The sequence below is a fragment of the Lasioglossum baleicum genome, chromosome 3 (assembly GCF_051020765.1).
Source record: "Lasioglossum baleicum chromosome 3, iyLasBale1, whole genome shotgun sequence".
NCBI classification, from domain to species: domain Eukaryota; kingdom Metazoa; phylum Arthropoda; class Insecta; order Hymenoptera; family Halictidae; genus Lasioglossum; species Lasioglossum baleicum.
Genome location: NC_134931.1, coordinates 9,888,704 through 9,908,009, shown reverse-complemented (window position 1 = coordinate 9,908,009; position 19,306 = coordinate 9,888,704). Strand labels below are relative to the sequence as shown.

Here is a 19,306-nt window from a genome sequence, read left to right as displayed (position 1 = left end):
GTGGCTCTGGAACATTCTGGAATTATGCGCCGGAATCTATTCGACGCGAGTACCCTGCGTGTTCATTCTGGAAGGATCGCACGTAACGGATCAATACGAAACGTGAGTCCTATGCAGGACTCCGCTGGATCCGAAAATTTATGCTCTACAAGAGAGACAATTTTTAATCGAGCTCCTGTACATCTTTCACCTATTCTTTCTAGAGCGATTTCGAATTTATATATAGCGTGGATCGCGCATCGGCATGATTGGTTTACTCGTCAACATGTCGGTCGTGAAACGAATATTCAAACGTTTTAGATAATCGTTCGCGGAACATTCGACACGTTTGAATCGGAAATCCTTTCACGACAATCGCCGATATTCAAGTATAAACAACCGAACGAATTTCTCTTTGTAAAACGTTGAACGTTGTATCAATCTTTATCCTACATGTGAATAGTTGATAGATTTTGTATTTATATGTAAATATGGAACAATTGGGAACAATCGTTCCGTCCCAGTTGCTGTATTACATATAAATAAATACTCTAAGATATATTGATATTTTGTATAATCTTTGCAGTTCCTATTGCGTGATGATAATACAGTATTCTCAAACGCAATGCTTATCTTGTAAGTAGTGGTGCTTAACATGTGAGGATGCAACATAAAACGGAGTTTTCCGTAAATACGAAAAATGAAAAATGTATATGTAATGTGAATCTTTCGACGTATCGGTATATATTGGCAGTTATTCAATAATTTAGTATTTGGTAGTATTAATGTGTTAATTCCTATTCCTGAGAAGAAAACTTATGGTTCAAGCGTGCGAATAATATATATTTATCAAGCATACATACGAAATGTCACGTTTATGCAATTTGTGGGTTTATTTACGCTTGAAACCCTTGAAAAATTCGGATTCGTTGTTAAGCAATCTAAATCTTAAGAAAAACAGTGGACTCGAAAATGTTTGTTACCAAAGAAGTATAGGTTATGCACAAATATGTTGGAGATTGGAGAAACATTTTTATCCGCTGTACAAGTTACTAGATATAATTATAACGAGCCATTATAAGTCTATATTAACAACAACGAAATTAGCGTTCAATAAGTATGACAATAGCTGCAGGAAGAAATGCAACAATAACTTAAGATATTTATTAAGTGGCATTGGATTGACTATAGTCCTCTGCGAGGCACAGAATCCACAGCGAGGTATGTACTGTTTATGTTAGGAATTATACATAAGGGAACATCATCTTTCAATAAATACTTTTAAACAGAGAAACGATTCTTTCGGGCTGCACAGTATGGCCATGTTCTTGATCTAGAAAGGGTAAGTTAGGAAATGGATTTTTCTATATATCGATATATGATTATAACAAAAGTTTCATTTGTAGAGTCTAAAAGAAGGTGTTGACATAAATCTACGCCATTCGTTGGGCTGGACAGCATTACATGTTGCTGCTATTAATGAAAAATTAGAAATTATAGAGGTTCTATTAAAGAAGGGAGCGGATGTTAATGCTGGAGACGAATTCATTAATGTTTATAAAACAGCCATCGAGAAGAGATTAAACTCATTGGATGGTAAGATTCCAAACAGAAGTTATAATAAATCAATTAATAATAGTAATTAATAGACTGCAGACTTTTATGCAAAATAAAAATTCTCCAAAAATTTTCAGTACTGACAATAAGGGAAACAGAGTTCTCAGATGTTTTGAATAATAGGGCTACTTTTAAAGGTTTCACACCTCTACACTATGCTGTATTAGCAGATTCAAAAAGTTGTGTAAAAGCATTATTGGATGGAGGAGCTGATCCAACAATAGAAAATGAATCTGGCCATCGTGCTGTAGAATACGCTAAAGATGGAGAGCTTAAAGAGATGCTCAGAAAGTATTCTATCAAATATGACGAAATACTGAAGGAGAAAGTATGTCTGTTTAAATTAGAACTTCAAGGCCCACTGTACATATCCGGCTTTTTTAACGTGCAGTGTTTTTGCGTTGCCGGTATTAAAAATTTTCGGTGAAATGACAAATGTGTGCATTGTCCGATATATGATCGTGTATTTAACAACCGTATATGCGTTTGCGTAAACTGTGACAAACATTGCAACTGAATGTGCCGCAATTGCGTTTAAAACAAAGGTACAAAGTACACACACACATTGCCTAATTTAACTTATAGCACTTCAGACTGCAATTACAATTGCCGCACCGCACGTTAAAAAAAACGGATGTGTACAGCGGACCTAAGTTCTATGTATATGATATCATTTCTAATCCAAATATTATAAACAGGAAATAGAAGAACGTCGTAGATTTCCGTTAGAACAACGCCTGAAGCAACATATTGTTGGTCAAGAGGGAGCAATATCAGTTGTGGCATCTAGTATGATTTATTTCATTTAGTAATGAAAATTATTTAGAAATAGATTATATATTTAGATCATTCTGTGTATTTGTAGCTATCAGGAGAAAAGAAAATGGCTGGATAGACGAAGAACATCCGTTGGTATTCTTATTCTTGGGTTCATCGGGTATTGGAAAAACTGAATTGGCAAAGCAGCTGGCTGGATACATTCACAAAAATAAACAAGATGGATTTATCCGATTAGATATGTCCGAGTATCAGCAAAAACACGAAGTGGCTAAGTTAATTGGTGCACCACCTGGGTATATATAATTATATCATATCTACACTATAATCTATCTTGCTATTACCAAAATATTCTATTACCTTATCATATGAGTGTAGATACGTGGGTCACGATGATGGTGGGCAGCTAACAAAACTTTTGAAAAAGCGTCCAAATGCTGTTGTACTCTTTGACGAGGTCGATAAAGCTCATCCCGACGTGTTGACTGTCCTGTTACAGCTTTTCGATGAAGTACAAACATTTTTGATACTACAACATACTGGTATACAAGGTCAAGAATCTTACCAAAATATTAATTTTTATTCTCTTACAGGGAAGACTAACAGACGGTAAAGGGAAAACAATTCAATGTAAAGACGCGATATTTATAATGACATCAAATTTAGCGAGCGAAGTAATTGCCGAGCACGCAATACAATTAAGAGAAGAAGCACAACGAGTTTTAAACCTAAGGTTAGATAAGAATTCCGACGAAGATCAGGCGCCGGAGCATATTGAAATATCCCGTAAATTTAAGGACGAAGTGGTGCGCATTAATTTTTATTCGATATATGTATTATTTTTCTGTTTGTATATCCTTAGTCAGATATTTCAATGTTGGAATTGTTAAAAATATTACACGTACCTTAGGTTCGACCAATACTGAAAATTCATTTCCGAAGGGATGAATTTCTGGGAAGGATAAACGAGATTGTTTATTTCCTGCCTTTCTCTCGATCAGAACTTATCAAACTAGTTGGTAAAGAATTGGAAGCATGGGCGGTGCGAGCAAAGGAAAGGCACATGATCGATTTGAAGTGGGACAGGGAGGTCCTCTCGATTTTAGCAGATGGATACGACACGCATTACGGTGCACGTTCCATTAAATATGAAGTCGAGAGACGTGTTGTTAATCAGCTAGCCGCTGCTCACGAACGTGGCCAATTGGGTACGTTCGAAACCGTTTTTTTTGGAAACTTTTAGGATTTTTTCCAGGAAGATTCATTCAAAATTTCAAGTCTATCGGTCAATTAGAACTTGCGATATTGCGGCAACCGATAAACGGCTTATAACTACGTTAATTTTACGAGTACAAGCAAATCTTTTTGCACACATATTCTACATATAACACTTATACTTAAAGAAAATGCAAAAAACTCGATTTATTGAAGATGAAAAACCAGAATATCCCCTTAATTACATTTTAACAAAGTATTTGACGATACATAGGAAAAGGATGCTGCGTGTTGCTGAAACCCAAGTGGCACGAAAACGGCGCGACCATAACCCTATCTGTGCGACCGAAAGGTTTGAAGGACTTCGTCGACATTGCTGACGCAGACAACTTCAAGAAAAATGTAAATTCGTCTTTCTAATATATTGTGAATAATTCTTTACGATGTACAATCTTGTTGAACATAGAACTTATAGATGATCTTTTAATACATTTATAGATTGGTTCGTCTTAGTTTAATAATAATATTTATTATGTATATAGATACGTACATCGATCGCGAAACATATTTTGTAAAAGAAAATACTCCCTTTACCGCAATGTAGAGAAATACATAACACAGTAAGTTTGTAATACTTCTTTTCATTCTTAATACGGACTGTAAATTGAGACTGTATGTTATAAAACATTTAACAACCTGTAAACGAGTGTTGTTGCATCGTCCACACAATTTCTTGTTTTTGTTTAAAGAAAGTGTATGAAATATCGAATTATTAGCGAACGTCGAGAGTGGACAGCGTGCGGCTCGACAGCGCGACGCGTACCCTTCAGAAATCCAGAGCACAGTTGGGGTGTAGGTAGCGAACACGCTGACAACAAGGTGTCCTGGTGTCCTGGTGTCCTTAGTCCTTAGGACTAGAGTTTACCTAAGACCTGAGCGAACACTCATCCAATGACGTTCGGAGCGTTCAGTACTTAGAGCTTCTTAATAAATCGCACCCTTGGCGGACGGCTTCACCGTCAATAGTTGTTCTCATTTATCGTCCATACCAGTCATCCTTCCACCTAACGTATATGTATAGATATACAGGGTGTGGCCGGACGGGTGGTACAACCGAGCAGGGGGTGATACTACATGTAAAAATGGCGCACACTAGACCGCACCGCGAATGCACGCTGACCGCCCGCTTCCGCTGTTTTGACTTTCTTCTATTAGTTTCAATGGGAGTGCGCACACCTAACAGCAACTTCACAGCGCCAGTACGCCTCCGTACCGCTACGTGAAAATGTGCGCACACTAGACCGCACCGCTCCGCGCCGCGCCGACGCCAAACAGTGGGCAATTTGGACGAAATCGGCGACAAAATCAAAGAACTTTCGAAGAAGATAGAAGTGAGATAGAGCAATGAAATTTTTTAAAAATTAAAGCTGAAACTTTACAGAATATGGGAGAAATATGGAGATTATGGTACAAACGTTTTTTAACCTTGAATAAATTCGTTAAACTTGCACAATTTCAAGAAAATTTCAGTTTTCCCAATACCACGCGCGGAAAAAATTTCTTTTTAACATGCTATACATCATTTCCTGTACATTTTTTCATGCTGATTTCAAATCTGGTCTCAAAAATCTACGACCTCAGGATTATGCAAAAAATCGATTTTTGTCAACAAAACTAATGTAATCATTTTTTCGTTGAAATGATTTGATAACCCACTAGTTTGAAGGTATATTGTATTCTCATATATAAAACACAATAAAATTAAACATAATGAATTATTTGAGCGTTTACTTGACTTAACTCGACGGTTTGACTTTCTTTTATGTAGTTTCAAAGGGGAACGCGTACACTTTAAGGGCCACTGGCGCGCTTACGATGTTGCAAGCTTGCACGCACGGGTGGGCAATGTTTGGCGAAATAAATATTTCAAATATTGCTCAATATTTTAGAGTTTATTCGGCTTAAAAAAATAGTATTTCAAATAGGATATATTTAATTTCAAAAGTAAAATATTCTTATTTTGATCAATAATTTGTACCACGAGTGAAATTGTTGTTTTTTAAAAATATAAATTATAAAATAAAATCTGTCCATTAACCAATCCGAAGCACCAAATCAAATGTTTCATTATATGTACATGATAATCTGGTATGGGATGAAATATTATATAATTTGACTTGAAGTATTGAAATTTAAGAGTTCAGATCAAAGAATGAATTGAAGCAACCGCATCACTTATTGGATACCCCAATACCTCAAGTAAAATTATATAGTATTTCATCCCATCGTCGAGCTGTCAACAAACATTGAAAACCAAGTTTTGGATAAGAGCGGTAAAAGCTTTTATAAAAACTGCAATCAATAACGTTGTTAACAGATCGTCGCGTCGTTACCGTTTCTAACGTGAAAAATCGAAATAACCGCGCAATAGTTTTGGCTACAGAATGTGCTGGTGCCGTGTTGGTGCCGTGCAGGTGCGGTCTAGTGTGCGGAAAACAGTACCGGCGCGGCGTCAACGCGAAGTTGGCGTACAGTGCCGGACAGGCGGCGCGGCGGCGTGCGGTCGCGGTGCGGTCTAGTGTGCGCCTACCCTTATAAACGCATGAATATTAGGTTCGCGTGCTGTAGTACTGTAGTACTATATACACAAAGTAGAATTGGTTAATCATGGTCAGACGCGTCAGACGATTCATATGCAATAGCGCGTGTATTCGCTGCATTTTCAAACTCGATTTTCTCGAAAACGAAGCGTCAAACAAAAAAATGTTATTCCTTTTTTTCGACTTATTTTTTACATGTAGTATCACTCCCTGCTCTGTTGTACCACCCGTCCGGCCTCACCCTGTATATAGCGAAATAGATTAATTTCCTACAAAAGTGAAAAGCGGGTGGGTCTGACGGAAATATGGGATTCTTTATTTTTATTCGAATCATAAGGATACATTACAAGAAAATATCGGTTACACATCACATTTAGGATACATTGTACATTCTTTACCACGCAATTAGACAAGGAACATCCTCGAAAAAACACTCGGAAAACTTGCCTTGACCATCGATTGGCTAGTAACATTGTAAATTGTATTTCATTGTTTGTACGATAATTGTAGCCATCTCGCGGTGGCCGTTTTGCTTTTGGTTCGCCGTTAGTGCAAGGCAAATTCAGGTCCGACAACAGGAGATGTCTTGTTTGTTTAAAAACCACTCAGGTTACCGGTAGAAGACGACCGTCGATAGTAGAAACACGATACAAACATGGCGTTCACAGAAAGTTTTGACACTTTGTATTCCTGCAAATGTGGAGATACGAACTTTATGTTGTTATGCTTACAAGGTGTTCCTCTCAATAAAGATACCGTTTTGATTCAAAATCTGATTGAAAAATAAATTCTGAGATAGCATTAGGTTTACGGAGCACTAAAAGTGACTATTTTACATTATTATTTTATAAAAATGACGTCTATCCAAATTCCTACTACACATATAATTTTTCTTATAATATAAGCCCAAAGGAATAAATTTATTGAATAATTCCTCATGGATGCATAGTTACAATCTCATTGTCAATAATCGTAAATTAAAAATTTTAGAATACGTCATCTTGACGCGTCCTGTAAACCTAGTGATAAGATATAGACTCGCTTAAGAAGTTATAATACTGCTTTGTATTATACCTGGAAATTTAAGAAATTGTAAATTAAATTTGATGAATTCTTTTTTACTCACAATAATTTCGAGTTATTACAAAAATGGTTCAGAATTTTTATTCTCTCATGGGAGCTGTCAGTACCTCTAAATAAAAATTAAATACGTTACGGTATCAAAATCTTTTTCAATAATATGTGTTTATTGGAAAATGTTAGCTCAAGATTGAATTTTCCATCAGATTACAAACTGGTGTCTTTATTCCAGACATCCTATATTTTTAGAACTATTTCAAGTACACCACTGTGACTGTAATATATTTCTCGCAATACTAAAAACGTAAGAAAACTTACGCAAGTGTCGTTTCTGAAAAAATAGAAGGTATTAGACAGTCATGAAAAATGTTTATATTTATCAGATAAAAAGGGGTTAACAAAAATGATTACTTTCTTATTATACACAAGAATGATTGTTGGACTTCTTCGTGAAAGAAGTTTATCATTTTCAAACAGTTATATTCCATCTTCTTGTCTATCATAATATAAGTTTGTTAAATTTCTGTTCCATAGCTTACAATAGTTTATAAGAAAGTTCTCGAACTGTCTCCATATTCAATTTCGAGGTGTACTTATATGAAAATTATACATGCTTGCCGGGCAGCAGTGTAAATCGTCAATGGTACTATTATTAATAAGTATAAGAAGATAAGACCTGATAAGTACTTTCGGTATGTTGAAAGCACGTTTCATTAGACACCCAAATTGATTGTATATACGACACGGCATACATATAAGAAGAACATCTTTATATAATATGTTTGTATATATATAGGCGATGTATATATATATACACACATATATACTTTGTTTTTAATATAAATACTACGCGCATTCTCGTGGCGCGTTGAATATAATAGAAATACTGTTAAGTAATAAGTTAAGCGTACGATTCGGACCACGCTTTTTAACTTAAGCGTTTCTTCCCAACGAACCATTACAACTTTTCAGTAAGTTCTTACGTTTTAACGTAGTCATTACTTATAGTATGCACAGGCTACGACCATAATTTCGGTCACCCGAAGTCTGTGTTATTCTTAGAAAATTAGATAAAGATTTTCAAAAATTGCACGATACTTTTATGTAAATAGAGGATTTTTAGAGAATTCAATCTCCATTTTTTTAAATAACATGCTATTCGTTTTTAGCTTTGGTCATGCAGTGGTCATTTAGCACATTTAGAAACAATGTAAATAGTATAACAGTTGAAAAGAAGAACAAATAAAAGCGTCCTCCAAAAACGCCATAAACGCCCCAAGTGGCAGAAATGGCGGCCGCAGCCTGCGATTATATTCATAATATAATATATGATAGTTATTCAACATACTTAACGATCATCAACATTTAATTTATATCCTCTGCTTCCACAGTAACAAGTTACGCAGCGCTCATGTTCACTTTTCCTCTCCGTCGCCAATGAGTCTGAAACGCAAAATCGTTGCGACTCACCAGCAATTTGAAAAATATTCGATAGATCGGCAGGTTTCGTAATCGAGCCCTTAACTTAGGAATTAAATAGATCTAAGCCTCCAGGAGAATCTTTGGAAATGATCAAGTATTACAATATTGATATGACGAACTTTGGTCGGAAATATTCTCAGGTTCTCCTTTCCCGGTTTGTAAAATCAGACTCGAGACTATGGAGAACTGGTTTAGGTATCTTTTGCCTACATCTTCTGCGAAATAGGAACGTAAAAACGCGTGAAATCTATCAAAAACGTGTCCGGGAACGGTCCACACGACACGATCTCCTTAGTGAAAAACTCGTTTGACGCTTATGACTTTTCTAAACGATTCCAGTCCGACCGAAAACCGGATGTGCTACCGGTACTAGTAGTAGGTTTGCATTCTTTGTTGCTGCTTTGCGTCAATTACCCGACTATATGGTATCGACAGTATTAACAACGCGACAAATGCTGTCATGCTACATACAATATCGGTGAGGGACCGTTCTTAGGCTCTCGATTCACTGGGAACCGTGTGCACCACGGTTTTGCGGTATTACTCTTCAGGTCAGTGTTGTAGCGTTGTACTTAGGCCTAGAGTGCACGTTTGGGTACGTGTACAGATCAATCAGGATGCAGGATGTTCCAAAAATAATGATTAGTTCAATCTTCGGTTCGATACATTGCTAATTTCAAGTTTGAAATGGTTCGCAGATTTTTAGCAAAACTATTTCGTCGTTTTTACAAGCCACTGAGTGATTCGACACTTTGATGTTTACGTTAACAACGACTGAATTAACTCATTATCTTTTTTTAAATGAATTGTTCAATACTGCATCAATTTGTATGTTAGACAAATACGGTACAAGAACGAACACTGTTTAAAATAGATTCCAAAATAAATTGCGAATGGTCTTTCTTTTACTGTATAAAAATATAAAATAAGTGGTAATGATATTCAACAGTATCGCCACGTAAAATAAAAAAGAAAATTTTAATAGTATGACGATGAGATGGAACATTTTTTAATGTACTAAAGGACAGAGATAGCCATTGGGATCGTAAAAAAAGTTTAGATACAGCGCAGCTGTAAAAGAACCTATTAAGAGGCTTCCGGTAGTTAAAGTGTTAATACAAAGTGTGGCGTAAGAGATGACCATGTCAGATAGTCCACTGATGCAATAAATATTTCCGGCAGCATACTGCCGCGGGCATCAAAGAAATATTATAAAGAAACGGACTAAAATTGCGCATTAGCTTCTCAATAACAGGAGAAGAGTGACGACTAGAGGAAAGAATTCTAATATTGCGACGCGCATGGTATCGATCAAACGTGTTTTATCTGGAATTCGACGAAAATTGGGACTGTTCCGTGTAAACTGAAGCATGGCGTGTCTCTCTTATCGTTGCTACACACGATGTGACCGTTAATCGCGGTTGTGTAGTTACTGATGAGTAATCATTTCGGTGATTGTGTAAGCCGGATCCGAAAATAAAACGCGCCCAAATGAAAATCACAGTCAAAGGATAGACCGAAAAATAAAAATCCAGTATTTTCAAGATGTTTCAGAATTGTACCACCAGGTTACACAAATTTCCTTGCATCAGGTAAGGGTAATCAATCCCTCTTCAGGACAAATAACGTAACAGAAAGAGTGTTCTTTCTGCGCGAAGTGCATGTACTACCTCAAATCAGGCGCTCACTGGCAACAAAGCTGCCAAATAAATCCATCGTCAAAGACTAGATTGGAGAAGTAAAAGTAATATTTGTGTTAGAATTGCACAACCGCTCGCGACAACAGATTTGTCGCCAGTCGTCGAGCGCGTGAATAGCTCAACAAAATCGGGCCAAGTTCACGGCCCTGTTATCAGTAGACTGCGGTCTTTTATGCAAAATATACATATTCTAAGTTAATTATAAAACATAGAAGTTACATTAAAATACATTCCTCTTCCTAATAATTTTAATGAATCAAAAATAGTTCACAGTTTTGCTATGCTAATAAATGCATAAAATACGCAGTCTAGTTGTCAACCATTTATCAACATTAGATGAACGAGCTCCTCTTCGATTGTATAATAATTCATACAGATCGTGGACCAGCCACGAAAAGACGTAATTGAATATTAACCCTTTCGTACACGTGTTTGCCAGCTCACCGACACCTTAGGCTCTAAAGTTTAGGGATAGCTTTTCAATCTTAAATTAACACGTCACTTACCGATGATCATCTAACACTTTTCAAAATATTATGACTCGTGGCTAAGAAGAAATGTAATCCAAATATTTCTTTCAAGATATTAAAAAAATCTATGAAGTTTCTTTTTGACGGAGGCCAGCCATTGAAAAGCTTGCTAATAGGTTTCCGGGTTACCGAAACGTTTTAGCATCAGATTCCGACTGTTCAATTTGCAGCAATGTAAATAAATGATTATTTGTTGAATGAAATGCAATAAAAAATCACTACGGCTGGAACAAGCGACTTCTGAGATTATTTAGAACTTCAAGTATATAGTTAAAAGAGTAGTAAATAGGGGTATTAATATATCTCACAACAGTTAGGATTGTTAAGCAAAGCGAAATTCGGTCGGGTGTCTTCAGTTACCTTCAGTGCACAGCAAGCGGTGGTGGACGAGCATAGTCGCCCCCAAAACACAGTGATCGTTCAACGTAGAGCAACTACTCTCCAGGACCGAGAGGGTTAACAGGGGCTCAGAGACATCGATCAGTGGGTAACACGAGGTGCTCGTGGTTTTCGTTTCCAGTTAGTGGTTTCGAGAGTACATCCATAGAAGCGGTTCCACATATAACACGGCTACTTTTGTTTACATATACTGTTTACAGATTATTTTATCCAAAAACTGATTGTACGCCTGCAGCATGCCGCAGCACCGCTCTCTCTCTCTCTCTCTCTCTCTCTCTCTCTCTGTTTCTCTTTGGACAAGAAAAAGAGAACGATTCCGTTCTTTTGTTCTGTGTTAAGGGTGTTTGTTTCCTGGCGAACGGCCGCACGGATTTCTGGATGGACGATTTAGTGCAACGTGTGCCACATGTGAATGGTCTCCCTTGGAGATTGAGTCATTTGGTGCCAGTGCTCTCGTCCTTGGCTACCGCTACTCTCCACGCCTGGAATAGCGCCGCTTGTGGGCCCGATGATGCAGGAGCCCACGATCTCACTGCCACCGATCAATTCGTTGCTCGAGTCCATCACACGCACCTTTTGGAAATTGTGGTTAGTATGGTCGGTTTAGTATAGTTTGCTCTAGTCAGAATTACGTTGTTTTACCTAACACACTGACTGCAACGTCCATCATGCGTGGATCACGCAATTCTTTTTGTTCACTATTGAAAATTAATTTTAAGCCTTTCATCTTTAGTTTTCCTTTGGAATCTTTAGGAACCTTTAGGATCTTTAGGAATCTCTAGGATCTCTCGGATCTTTATCGATGATCTTAAACTCTACAATTTTTATCTCATTAACTAAATTTCGATTTTATAGAATTTTTTGTATCGGTTCAGCAGTCAGCGTGTTACAGGCTTCTCGATGAGCGTGATTTGTCAGAAAGCAGCACATCCGTTTTGTTTCTACACCTTGCCTTGCGGTTTATCTTAAAACAATCGTGCCTTTTCAGACTTTTTATGTATTCAATATAATCGTGAATCTATAGCTGAAATTTTTTTTTTAATTACACTCCACAAAATAATTGAAGAAAATTATTCGGTATATATTCATCACAAAACAGAAATCTAAAAACTATGCCACAATGTTATTACATGGAACTTGTGCAGGACTCCGAAGAAAAGGTTTCCGCAAAATTTCCGTCCTCGAGATTCGGGTTTATAAAAATTTAAACGCCGCCATCAGCGGAGCGGAAAAGAAATTAACTCCGGCGCAATTTGCGTTCTAAGTTCTAATATTTGGAAAATGCCGAACGGAAAAAGAAGGAAGATAGAGGAGGAAATTACGTTCCGCGACATAAACTTTAAGAATGAAATTTTTCTCGTGCCGATAATGCCTCGTTTTTTGCCTCTCCCTTTTATTCTCGATCGTTCTTTTCCCCTCGTTAACGAGGCGTGATTGACCGGCTGCGTCGCGTCGCGCGGAATTTCGTCACGCGCATCGATTCTGGAGCTCTCGAATTAAATAATAATTTTCATCGGACCGGGACTAGCTTCGCAGCAAAATCTGACTATGTACACAATATAGATGTATCATAGATGCAGATAAAATGTTTCCCTTGAATCCAATGTTAAGAAGCACTTCCGAGCTAATTACGCCGGCGGAAAGTCCTTCCGTCGAGAGGCAGTTCGCGCAAAAATGCGGATCGAATAAACGTCCGGGTTGCAACGATCGTTGTAAAATTTGTCCCCTCGGAGAGGAATAGAAATTGTTTTTTGCAATAATTCCCAGTTGAAAGTAAGATCTAATTATTTCGCAGAATTACAGAAACGTTCCGTGAATATTCTGAATTCCGTTCTCCACTTTACCGCTCGTGTTTCCACAATTAGTATTTATGAACGTGTATTAATAAAATTTGCACGAAATGGAACCCCAAGAACGAAGATTAACGACTTTCTCGCGCAATAGATATTTTAATAAGATATCTCATTGAATGCTATTATGTGTAGGAAATTATCAACAACGATGAAGTTCTGATCTATCTATTAAAGAAATCACAAGGCAAAGGATTCAAAACTAAATATGTATATCGGCTGTCAGAAAAGTTGCAGAGATAATGTACGAAATATTTCAACCTAGAGAGTCAATGGAAAGTTGTCAATTTGTGCAAGTGGCTCTCTTAATTTGATCACCCACTACAAATAAACATATGGAAAGTAAACTTATTATGATTTTCACAAACATGTGAATAAAAATGAATAATTGCTCAAAGATCCTCAGTCTACTAACTTGGTCTACTACCTCTGGTTCTCAAAAATGAATCCTGAGAAAATTACGCTAACAAATGCTTACTTCAATGGCGGAGGACGAAAGGGAGCTCGCGGGAACGTCGAATGACATCGCCTCGTTCCACGTAGGACTGATCGTGGCTTTCTTCACGGCGGTTTTCTTCTTCATCCGCTTTTCCCCGCAGAGGAGGTTCACCTTCACGAACGAGTTTAGCGTCCCCTTCTCCTACGCAACATAAATCGAAAAGGAAACTCGGTGAATACCACGGGATAGAAGTTCAACAAAACGAAAACTCAACGGAAAAGGAAATTCGACGCGTTCAATAAGCGCATCCCGCGGCACGTGTGAGGAATTGTTCATGTACGTCATTTACTTTCTGGTTGCAGGATGAGAATATTACCTGTGGCGGGAACAGATTTCTTGCCTTCACGACGACAACCTTCAACCGTTCGGCGCATGGCAGATATGATAAAGAGAGTAGAACTTCTTGTATTTGCTCCGGTGGCTTTCGTTCGCGTTCTATCGGCCCCCACACCTCCTCTGTCGACGAAGGGGAGTCTAATCGCAAGATGTGTAAAGGTACCTTCACAGAACCCACCACGTCATTCCTGGAGAACCGGTCGTAGTCTAGCACCTGGGGTATCCAGAAGAAACAATATCGTCATTCTCAGCTCGTACTATTTTCTAATTAGTGTAAACTACATTTTCGTCACGAGCTTATGAGAAACCCTTTGGTAAATGATTTTCATCTACTGAAGATTTTACACGTGCTGGTAGAAAAAATTGCGATTCTAAAAAGATGATTATTGATCTTTGAATTTTGAATACTACTATACCCTTTATAAAGTTAAAATTGTACCGGAAGATGTATCATGTTTTGTTAAAGTATCGTAAATTGGTTTCCAGGATTTCCTACACAATATCATCGGTGGGAACGTCGAGCGTGTTCAATTATGGGGTTCTATGCAGAAGAATGCGCGGTATATTACGTCTGTAACATGATGGATTATGACCGATCGATCGTCGAATAAAAGAAATATTCGGTGGTAATTGCCTGGAGAACGAGGGTTTTATCGTGGAATTCATCATGGCTGACAGGAAACTTGAATTGCTGATCGAAGATCGGGTTCGCCTCGTTATGGTATCTCGGTGTCTCCCGTTTCCTCGAGTCCACTACAGGAGTGAGCATCAGTTTCACGTAAGGTTCGTTGAATCCTCCTTGATCGCTGCCAGCTAGATTACTTGCTTCGATTAGGTGAACGTGCAGATCTGACCGATTGAAGTCGTACCTGAACCGCAGGTGCAGTCGACCTAAGCTCTTTCCGTTCCTGAAATTCCATTCACAAAATATTATCTCCCCAATTATTAATAAAATTCAGATTGAGAATGTATTCCGGTCTACGAGCTCTATTACTCTAATTAATCTTTGTGTAGGCAATTGAAATGTACAAATAGCTTTTTAAAGCTTCAGAGTTTAGGATATTTTGTATACATTTTTATTCTGAAACTATGAATCGATGTGATAGCGTCCAGAGAATTAAATCTTAAATATTCGTAAATATCTTACAACTATAAATCTCTGGTAATTTATAGAAGATTTAAGAGTAATCGTTGCATACCCCATAGCCTTTAGGAAAATGGGACCATTTCTCGCTTGGTAGAGATCGGGCTGTATGGATCCCAATGGCGACGCTGGGGGCTGCGGTCCACCCTCGCTATTGCACAAAAAATGAAAGAAGTATATCTCAATTATCCATGTTTCAGTGAAAAGGCCTAAACAATGTAAATTGACAATTAAAGTTCATCGAACAAACAATTGTTCCATGTTACACACGCAAAGGAGAATGATCAAAATTGACCAATTAGAAAATAAGAACTCTATACGAACTTCAAACTGGAATTACTGGGTCTGTAATAACTAGACTGCCGATTTTATGCATTTATAGCACCTTCGATCTCCTAAATCTGTGTATTGAATAATGCTTAAAAGAGTTTAATCAGATGCTCAGTTCCGTTGAGGTCTGATAGACCTCCTAAGGAAGACGATAGCTTCACCCTGCATCAGAATAAAGATCCATAGTCCAACGATACCGTAAAGAGACCAGGGAAGAAAAGAAAGGTAAGAAACGAGGTGCAACGTGAAATGAGTAAGAAGCAGGCAGCAGTTAGGGTGGTTTCGCGTATAATCTGCGAGACGTCTCTCACCTTCCAGAAGAACGCAACGGCGGAATAAGAAGTGGCGACAGGCTTCGGCCAGCTGATCTGGAAGCTCCGTGGGCAACGCTTATCGAGGAGCCCCCGCAGGATGAGCTCACACCTGTTGCCAGAGAGGACAGAGAGCTCTGAGAGCGTGACGCATTGCTGCTCAGAAGGCTTCCGGAACAACTGGCTGGACTTCCACAGCGTGCGTCTAGCGATGCTGCGCGGCCGGGTGATGGTGATCTGTGTACGAAGGATTTCCGTGCGTGTGTACTTCACCTTATCGCATTGCAATAGTGCACACTTAAGTTTCCGCCGTTATTCCCCCACAATTTCAGACAAAAGCATATATCCTCGCATCTATCCCTATCTGTCCCCCTTTCGTTGAATTGGCAGAAGCCACCCATTGTACAAATTAACAAAAATCCAATTCAGTATTATACCCGAGTAATCAGGTTCTAGTACTCGAACAGTCATGTTTCCCTGTTTAGTTCGGACGATCGAGATTCTACTGTATTCTAAAAATTATAACCCTTTGACTGCTGCATTTTTTAGCATGATAAACATTTTTCTTCGCATAGCAATCGTTGTGGCTAGCTTAAATAATTCATGATTATAAATTATAGCTGCAGTAAAAATAAACAGTGTATATCAATGTTATGCGTTGCTATCGTCAAGATTTATTCAGCACATCAAAGTACATTATAAAAAAAGCAGACAATGTGTATCACACACACACAAAGATCCGCTGTCTAATAATTACATAAATGAAAAAATCTTTAGAACAATTCGGAACCGGACTACGACAAATGTCGCGAACTCGAATTCTCTGCAAGCTCATCGTGTTAGGAATCCAGCGCATGCATGAAACCGAATTATGAACATTTGCGAATCACGGTGAAATCACGCGGACGGAATCGCGAAACAACGAGTATCCCGTCGACGATGCGAAGGACTTCCGGTCCGAGAGCCCGTGCAGCACGAAACTAACGAATCCATTTTCGAGCACGATGTTCCAGGACTTCTCGTTCTGTCAACTGGGAGAACTGGTGTTCCGCGGTCGTTTCGATCGATTTAATTACTTTGGAGCCGCGTCGAATTTACACGCGAGTCAATGCCGAACGAAAACGTCCCTGTCCGGTAAACGATCGACATCTGCGTTCTCTCTTCGCGTTTGTACACTGGCCATCTGTTCCCGTGATAGCGACCGCGATATCGCGTTTAATACCTCGCCGAGCTTTATCGCGGAACCAGCGTTATTGGGTGCACGATCGGATAATTTGTCCGCTGGCAATCGAGACAATCGAAGCAATTTTCATACGTTCAATTTCGGACAACGGATTCCGCAGACAGCTCCCCTTTGATCGAAGGGGGAATTCGATTTGAATTTGAGCTCCAAGCGAGCAGTTACCCAGCCTCGGTACGACTATCAATATTTTTGCAATTACTCTGCGGATCTTCTGGCGTTTATGGCATGTATCGACGGTAGTGGGCTCCATTTTGAACGTTTATTGTGATAAAACCATCTTTCATTTGCGGTTTTGGTTTACTACTTTCATCAATTACTCAATCTGTTGTGTTGAGATTATATCGATGTTTTAACACAAAGTGTTACAAAACGTCGAAGTCATTAGTTTATTCCAAAACCTCGTTCTCTGGAACGTCGTTTGCTGGCCGCGATTATTACAAAGAATTCGAACATTTGAAGTGAAAAATTCCGGCCAATTTACCATTAGAAATGTATCATCTAAAAATGTAGGGTAGATTTAAAAGTTTCTATTATTATTATATGTGGCAGCAGATTCGAGTGGAAGAAACTTATTTTACACAGAAAAATTAGCTTCACCGAAACGTGACAACGTCTCATTACATATTCTTTGCAGCCACATTGGGAAACTATTTTTAGGACATTCTGATACATATGATAACTTTGTAATACGGAATCAAAATGGATGCACGAACCGCTAGTAAAATTATGAATTATTAACATCGATTCGCGAGCTTTTTTAATAACGTGTAAGTATTTGTTCCTACGTATGATCATCTAACCTTGAACTTCTACTTGGTGGGTAGGAGGACGCGGTATGCAGAGCTTCGCGATGATGATGATGTCGTCCGTCAGGGCCGAATGACCTCATATGAGGCGTGTTCCGATGACCCGGTTGTCCTTCCAAAGAACTCTGGGAACTGACGGAAGAGTTCCTGGTGTACAACTTGCCAGTGCTTGCTCCGCTTCCTCCACTTCCACCACTTCCGCTGCTCCCGCCTGGATAACTTCGGCTCTGATGCTGTTGACACCCTGCATCGACAGAATTCGAAGTATAATCGTGATAACTGGCTGAAAAATTAAAAAAGTTATGACGTAATATACAGGGTGTCTTAAAATTCCTTCAACATCCGGAAATGGGAGGTCCCTGAGATCATTTGAAGCAACATTGTCCTTTGCAAAAATGGCGTCCGCGGCTTTGTTAAGGAATTATTAACGAAAAACACGGACCAATCACGGCGTGACCTACACGCGTGTTGGTACCGCGTGTTGGCTAAGATAGTAACGTGCTAAGACACGCAAGATATACTAACAACATGTAAGTAATACATACATATATTTTGTCAGACACTATACCTGTAAGTACTCTTTTGAAAATCTTTAATACACTGAGTACATCACCGTAAACATTCATTTCTAAATCTGGCCATGTAATTCCATCTCCAATTTCTTCTTTTTATACAGGGGGTCCCAAAAATGTTCGTAGTAAGCATAGTGTTGGTGCCGCGCTGCGATGAAGCAGTGAACAAGAGAAAATGCAGAAATTGATTTAATTAAAACTCACTTATTTTTTCAGCCGTAAATGCACTTGATGCTTTGAAGTCACTGGGTCACTGGGACATTCGGAGACAGTGCCGAAAACTAAAGGGGCCTATTCACAATCAAGCATGTTGTCCCCTTTAAGGGACGTACGGTCAGGTCAACAAACTGCACAACTTGGCGTAGATAACAACTAGACTATGAGAATTTATGGCAAACACATGTTTCGGTTATTTTTTCTGTAGATTGGTACGCAAAGTCGATAGGTAGGTAACTGTTAGAAAAAAGTGTGTCCTTTTACCCAGCAAGAGGTAGAAATGTCAGATACATGTGGCGTTTATGAGTCCCTAGTGTCCTATACCTCCCTTAAGAAACTTTCTAAAAGAAGGACAGACGATGTTCGTCATGTGTTGCCATAAATTCTAGTCTTACAGCGGTTCCTCTTGAGTCCTCTTTTTTGTCTAACCATCCCGTTGTTCGACATGCATAATGCCCTTCCTAAACTCTTCAGAAAAATCTTGGCCAAGATCAGTGTCGCCAGATCGCCAGCAATCGAGGGGAGTCAAGTACCCCTTCTCTGATGACCAGTCCAGTCTACGGCACGGGCACCGTGGTCTACGGTCTTAGTGGGACACGTTGGCGTGTGCGCGTCGTGCT

General features: G+C 38.7%; 2 protein-coding genes across 4 annotated transcripts in view; one reads left to right on the top strand and one right to left on the bottom strand.

The window, feature by feature from the left end:
• The first annotated feature begins 99 nt into the window (after nucleotides 1–99).
• LOC143207491 (mitochondrial disaggregase) lies at nucleotides 100–4,220 on the top strand. Its single transcript, XM_076421036.1, has 10 exons — nucleotides 100–1,200; nucleotides 1,269–1,321; nucleotides 1,386–1,575; nucleotides 1,674–1,924; nucleotides 2,295–2,385; nucleotides 2,462–2,669; nucleotides 2,752–2,884; nucleotides 2,967–3,179; nucleotides 3,284–3,581; nucleotides 3,863–4,220. The coding sequence occupies exons 1-10, from the start codon at nucleotides 846–848 to the stop codon at nucleotides 4,006–4,008; spliced, it is 1,938 nt and encodes a 645-aa protein (XP_076277151.1). The 5' UTR covers nucleotides 100–845; the 3' UTR covers nucleotides 4,009–4,220.
• Nucleotides 4,221–6,481: 2,261 nt separating this feature from the next.
• Nucleotides 6,482–19,306, bottom strand: part of Sytbeta (Synaptotagmin beta) — a 124,301-nt gene continuing 111,476 nt past the window's right edge. For all 3 annotated transcript variants that reach the window (XM_076421037.1, XM_076421038.1, XM_076421039.1), the window contains exons 4-10: nucleotides 17,893–18,142; nucleotides 15,850–16,086; nucleotides 15,264–15,359; nucleotides 14,699–14,972; nucleotides 14,045–14,278; nucleotides 13,708–13,869; nucleotides 6,482–11,952 (exon numbers count right to left, since the gene is read on the bottom strand). In XM_076421037.1, the coding sequence (XP_076277152.1) occupies nucleotides 11,767–11,952; nucleotides 13,708–13,869; nucleotides 14,045–14,278; nucleotides 14,699–14,972; nucleotides 15,264–15,359; nucleotides 15,850–16,086; nucleotides 17,893–18,142 (1,439 nt within the window). In that variant the 3' untranslated portion in view covers nucleotides 6,482–11,766. The remainder of the gene's footprint in view (nucleotides 11,953–13,707; nucleotides 13,870–14,044; nucleotides 14,279–14,698; nucleotides 14,973–15,263; nucleotides 15,360–15,849; nucleotides 16,087–17,892; nucleotides 18,143–19,306) is intronic.

Coding starts and splice junctions, on each gene's coding strand:
- LOC143207491 (XM_076421036.1), top strand. CDS start 846: ATGTCACGTTTATGCAATTTGTGGGTTTATTTACGCTTGAAACCCTTG. Junction 1,576..1,673: donor GAGATTAAACTCATTGGATG/GTAAGATTCCAA, acceptor AAAAATTTTCAG/TACTGACAATAAGGGAAACA. Junction 2,386..2,461: donor AATATCAGTTGTGGCATCTA/GTATGATTTATT, acceptor GTGTATTTGTAG/CTATCAGGAGAAAAGAAAAT.